The sequence below is a fragment of the Culicoides brevitarsis genome, chromosome 3 (assembly GCF_036172545.1).
Source record: "Culicoides brevitarsis isolate CSIRO-B50_1 chromosome 3, AGI_CSIRO_Cbre_v1, whole genome shotgun sequence".
Classification (NCBI taxonomy): Eukaryota; Metazoa; Arthropoda; class Insecta; order Diptera; family Ceratopogonidae; genus Culicoides; species Culicoides brevitarsis.
Genome location: NC_087087.1, coordinates 23,927,928 through 23,938,680, shown reverse-complemented (window position 1 = coordinate 23,938,680; position 10,753 = coordinate 23,927,928). Strand labels below are relative to the sequence as shown.

The 10,753-nt window shown below is 29.4% G+C and overlaps 1 protein-coding gene across 1 annotated transcript; it reads left to right on the top strand.

Moving 5' to 3' along the window:
- LOC134833032 (maltase A3-like) lies at positions 1 to 2,658 on the top strand. The gene is made up of 2 exons (XM_063847186.1): positions 1 to 1,271; positions 1,886 to 2,658. The coding sequence occupies exons 1-2, from the start codon at positions 108 to 110 to the stop codon at positions 2,603 to 2,605; spliced, it is 1,884 nt and encodes a 627-aa protein (XP_063703256.1). The 5' UTR covers positions 1 to 107; the 3' UTR covers positions 2,606 to 2,658.
- Positions 2,659 to 10,753: the final 8,095 nt, after the last annotated feature.

The window sequence follows — 10,753 nt, the reverse complement described above, 5'->3', positions numbered from 1 at the left end:
GACAATACTCATCACTGTTCGACACTGATCTATTAATAGAATTGCCTTCATACACACAATAAACTTTTGCGTTAGAATTGATCGTCAGTACGAACAATTGGCCGAACATGAACGGGCGTTCCTCGGATTATTTTTTCAAATCGTTTTGCACTTTCATTGTGTTCTTTCCCATTCTTCTGCTTTCATTCGGCACGGTACGTAGTTTCGATGTGGAATCCATAAAAATAGAGCAAAATTTCATTCAAAAAAATCGAGTACAAAAAGATTGGTGGCAAACAGCTGCTTTTTACCAAATCTATCCCCGATCATTTAAAGATTCGAATGGGGATGGAATCGGTGACTTACCTGGAATCACGGAAAAACTTCCGTATCTCAAACAAATTGGGATAAATGCGTTCTGGTTATCGCCCATTTATCCATCACCAATGGCGGATTTTGGGTATGACATCTCCGACTTTTACAACGTTGCACCGGAATATGGCACGATGGAGGATTTTAAGCGTCTTGTCCAAGAAGCGAAAAAACTTGGCTTGAAAGTGATTTTGGATTTTGTACCAAATCACAGCTCCGATGAGAATGAATGGTTTAAAAAGTCTGCAGCACGAGATCCGGAATATAAAGATTTTTACATTTGGCATCCGGGAAGGAATGTTACAGGAGACGATGGAAGACCTTTACCTCCTTGCAATTGGCTTTCCCTCTTTCGTGGCAGTGCATGGCGTTGGCATGAAACTCGTCAAGAATACTATTTCCATCAATTTCATTACAAACAGCCTGATTTAAATTATCGCAACCCGGCAGTGGTTGAACGAATGAAAGGCGTTTTGCGTTATTGGTTGAGTTTAGGTGTTGATGGATTCCGGATCGACGCTGTCCCATCATTGTTTGAAGTTTCTCCCGATGCTGAGGGAAATTTCCCAGATGAGCCACGGAATTCGTGGAATAACGATCCAAATGATTGGAATTATTTGCAACACATTTACACGCAAGACCAACCAGAGACAATTGATATGGTTTATCAGTGGCGCGCCGTCATGGATGACTTTCAAAAGGACTTTGGTGGCGACACGAGAGTTATTATGACGGAAGCCTACTCGGCAATTGATATTGTTATGCAATACTATGGCAATGCGACACACGAAGGCGCACATATGCCATTTAATTTTCAGATTATCATAAATTTGAATAACAATTCGAATGCGTATGACTTTAAGAGGACATGTGATACGTGGATGCTGAATATGCCGGAGGAGAGGACGCCAAATTGGGTCGTAAGTTCATTTCTTTCTCTCTTGTAGTTATGATTTGTTGACAGAGACTTTGCTTTTAAACTTTGAAATTCTTTCTCAAATAACTTCTGAAGAAAAATTATTTGTGTAAAATTTAAAAATGTATTAAGCAGAAATTTTAAATTGCACACTGGGTCTAATATTTAAAATGTACTATGGGAGGAAACAATTGTTTTGGACAACTGAAGAGAAATGCATATTTAAAAATGAGATAACAATTAACGATTTTTGTACTGAAAATTTTGTAAATGTTCACTGGGTCGAAAATTTAAAATGCGATCTGGGACAAAAATTTAAATGTATATTTTGGACATAAATCTTACTATGTCATGGGGGAGATTTAAAGTAATAACTCGAGTAAAAACAAAAAAAAAAAATCGAACGATAGAATTTTTAAAATGTGCATTGGGTCAAAACATTCAAATTCAATCTGAAACTTGAAATATAATTGAAGTTTATTTTAAAATTATGAAAAGTGAATACCGTAAATTTTCTACAATCAGACACTTCAAAATGTGCACTGGGCTAATTTACATGATTTAATAAAAAATAATAAAAATTGACATAATTTCTTAAATCTCAAAAATTTCTTTCAGATGGGAAATCACGATCAAAACCGCGTCGGTTCTCGTCTCGGCACCGATCGCATCGACATGATGAACATGATGCTCTTGACCTTATCAGGCGCCTCCGTTACTTTCATGGGTGAAGAAATCGGCATGACTGACGTTTGGATCTCATGGAAAGACACACAAGACCCACAAGCTTGTAACACCAACTCCAGTGTCTATTGGAAATACTCACGTGATCCCGAACGGACTCCTTTCCAATGGGACAACTCCACATCTGCTGGCTTCTCGAGCAACAATCACACTTGGCTTCCCATTTCTCCCGAGTACAAAGACGTAAATGCCGCTAATGAAGAAACAACCTCCGCCAATTCGCATCTCAAGATCTACGAGCAACTCATGAAGCTACGTGAGACAAAAACGCTTCAATATGGCACGTTGTACACGGAATCAGTGAACCAGAACATTTTTGCCGTCGTGCGAGCGTTATCTGGCGACGACACCTATATCACGCTGATTAACATTTGGAATGAGCATGAAACTGTCGATATTTCGCACATGGGCAACTTTCAGAAAGCACTAACGTACGAGATTGTCAGTTCTAACTCAAAACATGTCGTTGGTGAGACCGTAGACGCGCGTGAGATCAAATTCGAGCCAAAAGAGGCATTTGTCTTGAAATACAAAGGAGAGAAAGCTAATGACGAGGAATATAATTATCGTTATGAAGTATTCTTCAGAGATTAATCGCGATCATTAATACGGCGCGCAATAAAGTGTTTTTACAAAAGAAATTATAATTTTTCGTGTTATCCTACTTTCTGCATGACTTTTCCCCGAGAATGTGTAGGAATATCTCGCGCTCGTAAAGTCACACTTCATTGAGCAAGTTATGTAGTGAAACGAGTTTACTTTTTATTGTAACGGATTTCTAACCTAACCTAAATTGACTTTGTTTTGTCTTTCAACGAAATTATTTCATCAATTTCTCAAAATGTTTCCTGCCTTTCAAGAACTGTCATTTCCGGATTTTTCATTTTTTCTCGATTTTCTTGAAATTCAATCTTTTTACGCCGTGTAAATGGCGTGTGGGACGATTTTACAAAATGTCACCAAAGAAAATTCCATTGCGAGAGGAAATATCTCATAAATAACATCGATGAACGGATTCTGAACAGAGATTTTCTATTTTTAATGCTTTTAGTCAATAATTTTTCTAATCTAATTGGTCCATCAGACTACTTAGAATTTTTTTTGCTAAAAATAAAGAGTCAAGTAAAGTCACATGAACAAACAAGTAAACAAAAAGACAAGATTTTTCTATGAAGGTTTTGTGGGATCATTAAAATACTTGAGCGGATTTTATAATTTTTGAAGATAATTTGTGTTTTAATTTTTAAAATTTTTTTCAACATTTTTTTTTTAATTTAACAAACTTTTAAAATAAATTTACCAAAAATTTAAAATTTTTCTCAGCATTTTTTTTAACTCGATACGAAAAATCACAAAATTAATAATCAAGATTTTCTGCAAAATTATTAATTTTTTTCTGAATTTTCAAAATTTTTAAATCAGCTTTACGTCAAAATTTTTCTATTTTTAGAAATTTTTTCCATTTTAGTAAAATTTTATTTTTTAAAAATTTTTATTATTTTTTTTATAATTTTTTTTTATAAATTTTCCTGAATTTTGTAGATTTTTTTCTTCATTTTTGTATTTTTTTTTAATTTAATTTTCTTATGTTTATTTTAATTTTAATGAATTTTTTAAAAAAAATTATATGAAACTTAGTTTTTTAATAAAAATCCAACGGATAGACCCTCAAAAAACTTTCCAGCTATTTTCATGAAAAATTCTTGAAATGCGGTGAAAACAAAAAATCTCAGAAGAAATAGGCAGGAGACGGCAATAACGGTTGTGATTTAATCGTCATATGTGTGACTCACGAATCCTGCCTAACTTTTTTTTTTGTTGTTTGCCTCTTGCGACGATGACGATGACGACGAAGGTACAAAGGCACAAACACACATGGCATGAAAATAAAGGCGCAAAAGAGAAGGCAAAAAAGTTAAGATCTTAATTGAATTCTTATCATTTTTCACCATCACATCGTTTTGTTGCTCGCTGTGCCACGTAGCTTACACATGAATGTGTGAATGCAAAAGATCGAAAAGCAAAAAAAAAATTTTTTTTTTCGAGTAAATCGTGAACATGAACCAAAAAGTCAAATATATTTAATACAAACATTCAACATTAACACTCCATTGGAATATATGAGAACAACGTGCAAGAAAACGACAATAATAGTGTGAATTAACTTATTTTTCCTTGCGAGTTCATATTGCTGTTTGTTTGTTTGGCTTCGGTTGTGTCGTGTCGTGTGTGTGTTTGTATGTAAGTGACATCAAATCGAACCTTATTTTATTGGCTTTTATTGAAATTGTTTCATTTTATGCGATTGAGGGCGTTGTCTCAGGTGGAAAATCGACTTTTTTTGTTTAACATTATGGAAAATTTTGGGACTTGTTAACAGAAAAAGTAAAGAAATGCAAAATTCGAAGTAGGTTTTCTCAAAAGACTCAATTAATTAAAATTTTTATTTAAATTTAAACAAAAAAAAAAAAAAAATAAATAAATTTACAAAAAAGTAAAGCAAAGCCTTTTAACTTTTTTTTTATTTTTGGAAGAAAAAATCTGTCAAATCTTAACAGTAATGTTATTTTTATTTCTGAAATAGGCTTAAATTCGGTAAAAATATTTTGAAAGTTAGAAGTTAACATTGATTCTAGGTAAAAATATATTTAAAAAGGCGTTGCTTTACTTTTAAACAATTGCAATGGACTTATTGCAATGGAATAAAAAACATAAGTAAATAATTTTGAAATTTTTTTTTTTGAAACTTAAAAAAAACTCGAGTTCAAACTAGATAATTTTTCAAAGTCAAAATTTTTAAAAATGTTGTAAAGTGTAAAAGTTAAAAAGGCGTTGCCTTAATTTTTTTTCTAAGTTTTGATATTTTAAAAACTTGAAGGCTTAAAATTAAAATTTTTTAAGTCTTAAAATGAAATGTGTCTAAAACGTTATTAAAAAAGAAAATTTCAAAACTTTGGTTCAAAAATAATTTTTTTTAAATAAAAGGCGTTGCCTTAAGTTTTTCTCTAAATTTTGATTTTTTATGAATTTAAAACAAAATTGAGTCATTGTTGGTTCAAAAACGAAAGAAAAAGGTTGTTTAATGGATTACGAAAAAAACATTTCAAAATTTTGTTCCAAAAATTTAAATTTTCCCAAAAAGGCATTGCTTTGCTTTTTTTTATTATTAGTTATTTTATTAAAATTTCAAACATAAGTAAAAATTCATACAAAATTGAAATAATTATCTTTCAATTTACCTCACACCATCTTTAAAATGGCTAGACACCAACCTTTCTCACAAATGGAGGAAAAACACAAGGGCACTTTATCTGCGGTGCAATAAAAACTCTTAAAGTGCATCGAACCCCCTGTTTTTGTTTTGTTTTTACCGCGCCATGCAAAATTTTCCTCTTTGACGAAAAAAAAAATAAATAAATAAAAATGTCGACTTGTCGTAAATAAACTCATCAAGGCGTTGATGTTTGCATTAAAGTCTCGAGAAGCGTTAAAATCGTGTGTGGGAGTCGGTGCAAGCGAAAGGGAACAAAAGTTGATATTTCTATACGTGACTCCACATCACAACAGATTCATGATAAAAATCTGGATAAGTGGATGATATGTGAATGCATGTTTTAAGCTCAACGAGGAACAATGAGGAAGGCTGTTACCTCAAAAGATACAAATAAAAAAAATCAAAACTCGTAGATAAAGGTAATTACTTAAGTATTTCCCCTTCATAATTTCAGTCTGGATTGCAATTCAAGTTGCTTGAATGGCGCTGTTGACATCCATTGTGACGACTTTTGATGCAAAAATTCACTTTTTTTGATGAGATGCACCAGACTGGAAACAACAACGATGTCCGTACGATAAAAAAATAAAGAAAATAATGGGTGCGAATGACTACAAGTGCGTCTACTTGTGAAAATTACGAGTTGCTAGAGGCGTGACATCATGTCTGACTTTGTGATTGGGTTAGGCATCCTCGAAAAAAGTGCATTTTTAATGATTTTTGCATCTCCGAAATCCACAATGGTTGCCGCGCCGCTTTTTCCTTTCATGTTTCGCTGCTGATAGTTGTCTGATAGAGGAACGTGATGTCGTTCCGTTTGCATAACTCATAGTTTTTGCATCTCCCGTACATGCAAAAAAAAAACAAAACGACATGAGTTACGTTGTTATTTCGCTTAATTCAACAAAAAACAAACAAAATAAAAAAATCTATTACTTTGCCTCCAAATTCAATTATTTATTCATGTAACATTTGTCTTCGGGTAACTAACTTTTACTTTTGCTGCACAAATGTCGCTGCATGCAGTTTCAAATCTTTCAATTAAAATAAATAAAATGCTCGTAGGCTTGTGTTTGTCTGTTTGGATAATTTATAAATTTATTAACAACCGTGGAGGAGCGACTGATTGGCCTCGTGGCAAGCAAAAGTTTATTCAAATTTCAAAGTTTTGCTGGTTGGCGGCGGCAGCATAGGCACACACTAATCACTTTTCGATACCAAGACAATCAATATAAATATTACAAAAACTTATTAAGTCGTAAAACTGTCAACTGTATCAACTACACATTTTTTGTGCTGTGCTGCACTGCTGCAATATAAATGAATAATAATGATAATTTTTTCTCTCTTCAAGAGTTTTTATTTTAATATTGTAATTTATTTATAATTGTAAAAGAAATCCATTTATTGGATATTATCCAGTGTACCTTTGAATCGAGTATATTACAGCGATATTACAGCTTTTGAGTGCATTTTTGAGGAAAATTGATGGAAAAATTGTCTGTCATAATTTTGTTTTGTTTAAAATAAAATATTTAAAAGTTTTAAAAAATTATTTAGTATTTAAAAAAAGCTTTAAAAGTTCAAAAAATCTATAAAATGTTCAAACTTCAAAATATGAAATTTGATTCCAAATTTTTCTATTTTCTGTTGTATTTCATAATATTCTATAAATATTTAAAGTATTTAATTTAAAAAAATTTTAAAGATTTAAAATTTTTAATTTTTTTTTAACTAAAGAGATTTAATTTTGTTTTTTTTTGTAGTATATGTTCCATATACTACTTTGTTTTTGGTGCATAAAAAAGGCCCATTTTGTGATACCCTATCGAGAAAACGTCGAAAAATTGTCAGAATCAAAGGCGGTAAGGTGCTAAACGAGAGTAAACTTTCCATGGAATTCGAAATCAGGCATAAAATTTCCCGGCTTGAACAAAAAAATCTCGAGCCCAGGCCTCAAAGTTGGAAAAAATGACGAAAAAACGTCATTTTTTGGGCAAAAAAGTATCCTTATTTTTATAGCCGAGAAATTTTTTGAAAAATTTTTTTTTTCAAATTTTTTTTTTCAAATTTTCAAGATTTTTTTTCAAAAAATTTTTTTTTTTCAAAAATGTTTTTTAAAAAAAATTTTTTTTTTTCAAAATTTCAAAATTTTTTTTTTCGCCTGTACATCGGAAACGCAAAATTTAGAAAACGTCCAAAACAAAAGATATTTCTAACATCAAAACCTTCATTTTGAGACGGAGAACCGTGATCTAGCTTAATTTTGAAAAATCGGTATGTGAGCCCTCATAATAAGAGGATTTTGACTTAAATTTTTTTTAATCAATTTTTTTCGCTAACATCTTTAAATGGCTCCTGTACATCGAAAACGCAAAATTTAGAAAAAGTCCAAAACAAAAGTTGTTTCTAACATTAAAACCTTCATTTTGAGACGGAGAACCGTGATCTAGCTTAATTTTGAAAAATCGGTATGTGAGCCCTCATAATGAGAGCATTTTAACTTAATTTTTTTTTAATCAATTTTTTTCGCTAACATCTTTAAATGTCGCCTGTACATCGAAAACGCAAAATTTAGAAAAAGTCTTTTTTGTAATTTTTAGTACAAGAATTGGCAATAATTTCTCTTAAACTAAACAATGACTCGGTACACAAACGGGTTATGTAACAAACATATACTACAATTCGAATTTGCTTTGCTAATTCAAGGTACTTTAAATTGTTTTTATTTTTTTATTAATTCATTTATTTTATTAATTATTTAAATTAATCATTTTAAATTTTAAAAAATCAGTGCTAAAAAAATTTTAATAAAAGTTAATAAATTTTTAATTTTAATTAATTAATTTTGTTTTTTAATTTTTTTAATTCAATTTCTGAAAGATTTTCTTTATTTATTTAAATTATTTTTAGATTTTTTAAAATTTTATTTTTATTTTTAAATAATTTTATTTTTTTCATAACATTAATTTTAATTAATTCGAATTTCTATAAAAATAGTTAACTTTAGAGTTTTAGACTAACTTCCTAAATTAGGCTTAAATGTTTAAATTTCTTGTTTTCTTTAAGTTTCAGATTTACTTTTTATTAAGTCTAAAGTTGAGTATTTTCAATGAAATTGGACCTCAAAATTAATTAAAAATCAAGAAAAAAAATATAAATTTAATGAAAAAATTTAAACTAAAATTAAATATTGCAAAAAATATTAATAAATAATAAATAAAAAAAATCTTTCAGAAATTGAATTGAAAAAAAAGTATAGATATAGAATTAATTAACTAAAATTAAAAATTATAATTCAGAGTTAATTTTATAAATTTTCTAAAATTATTTTATTTTTTAAACTTTTTTTAAATTTAAAAAAAAGTAAATTTTCAACTACATTTTTTTGTTAAAAACTTTTTCTAAAATTATATCTAAATATTAAAAAAAATTCTTTTTTTTTTTTTTGAAAGGAGACCAAATTTTAAAACTTTTTTTCAAGATTTTGAAATATCTTAAAAAAATCAAATTTATTGAAAACAATAGAAATTAGTAAAGAATTCTTAAATAGGTTATTAAAACAATTCAAAAATGCGATACAGTAATTTCTCATTCTCTCCCACGAAAAAAAAACTATTTCTATCTCTTTTGATGTTGCTGCTTTTTTTTGCATTGTGTGGTAGGTATTAACAACCTCCAATCTACTATATAATAATACGTGCCTGTCAGATGAAAGGATTTGTGAACATAAAACAAGTAACGACTCGTACTCTCTCATAACATTAGGTACATGTTATGAAATGAGTAGCAAATGCGGATAAACACAGAGAAACGACAATATTTTGATATTTTAATAAATTGTTAATAATTGAGCGTTTTGAGAAGAAGACAATATCTCGTTAATTTATTGCAATTTGATATTTATTATTTACGTGTAGACTCCTCTTCGATTTTTATTTTGTTTTTTTTTTTGCGTTATGGCATCATCGCAAAAATAAAAAAAAAATAACGAAGAAGATTCCAAAAAGTTATTCGGACAAATTAAATACATAAATAAATGAAACTTTTTTTTCGACAAACAAAAAAAAATGAATGTGTACCTGAAACGGTTTGTTGTGTTTGCAATAAAAATAATATACAAAACCGACAGCAATTAAAAGATAAGCAAAATGGAACACATAAATTTAATAATGACATCACAGAAGCACTCTACAAACAATCGAAATTGCAATCGGAATTCGCCAAAAATGAAAAAAAAATTGACAAAGTTGCCTTTTTTGCCGAATAAATCCCGACTTGATTCGGAAAAATCCATTAAATATTACGTAATTCGAAAAAAAATAGTTTTAAAAGTTTTTCCCATCACGTTGTTGCAGCAACATCATAAAACTATCATTTTAGTGGGTGTTGTTCGAAGAGTATGTATGGTTAGTTATCGAACATGCATGCATTTTTTTAATACTTTATTATTAAACATGTTGTTAAATTTCATAATAACAGCTTTTGTGGCAAAGCGCACAGCAACCAGCAACGAGACATGAAATCAAAACAAAATTATTGACTAAAAAAAAACTCGGTATGCGCCCAATATGTGACAAAAAAAGATGATAGTGTGCATTTTTTGTATTTTTATTATTAATATTATTTGCGATATTGATACTGCTGACTGAATGCACGGAATAGGGTGCCGAGTAATGCAAATTTATGATTATCAATTTTATTGGCTTTCTATCCACCCTAAGGGGTTTTGCGCATACGAAAAAAAAAACTCTCAAACACGACTATTAAGTTCAAACAATATCATTATTACCCATATTATGAATTATTATTCGTGTTGTTGGTTGCACAGAGTACAACAGCAACAAAAAAAAGTCAATAGGAAAAAAATGTTCAATTATGTAAAACATTCACTTTTTTTACAACTGCACATTCGAGCAACCTAACGTTTTTCCTATAAAATTATTTATTATAAAAGTGCACATGCATTTTTCTAAATGAGTTATGGGAGTTTCGTTAGGGACGTTGAAAAGTATTTTGTCTGTCCGTTTTTAGTTCAATTGAAATTTTGTAAATATTTAAGAGATTTATTTAAGGATATTGAATTTTAATTTTCTTTAATTTTTTTTTCTAAATTTTTTGTAAAATTTTGGCCAATTTTGGACAAAAATTATAAAAAAAATATAAAATAAATAAAAATATAAAAATATAATATAAAATAAGGTTGAAATCAGTAAAATGTTCTATTTTTAAAATTTTTGAAGAAAAAATGTTAAATTTGAAAAAAAAAATGACTGAAAGTTGAACTATGAAAACAAAAAAAAGCATTAAAAATAAAATATTTCTAAAAAAAATCCTAAGGCCGCTCCAAATATTTTCTATGTTTTTGTCCCATGCCCCATTTTAAAAGCCGAAAATCCAATCCAAATACAAAAAAGTTAAAAATATCCTTTAAATCGACCGTTTTTCGACTTTTAGATTTTTTCAAG

What these genes read in the sequence shown, in the direction of transcription:
- LOC134833032 (XM_063847186.1), top strand. Translation starts at nt 108, where the DNA reads ATGAACGGGCGTTCCTCGGATTATTTTTTCAAATCGTTTTGCACTTTC. An exon ending in AGAGGACGCCAAATTGGGTC is followed by an intron (nt 1,272 to 1,885) that starts GTAAGTTCATTT and finishes AATTTCTTTCAG; the next exon opens with ATGGGAAATCACGATCAAAA.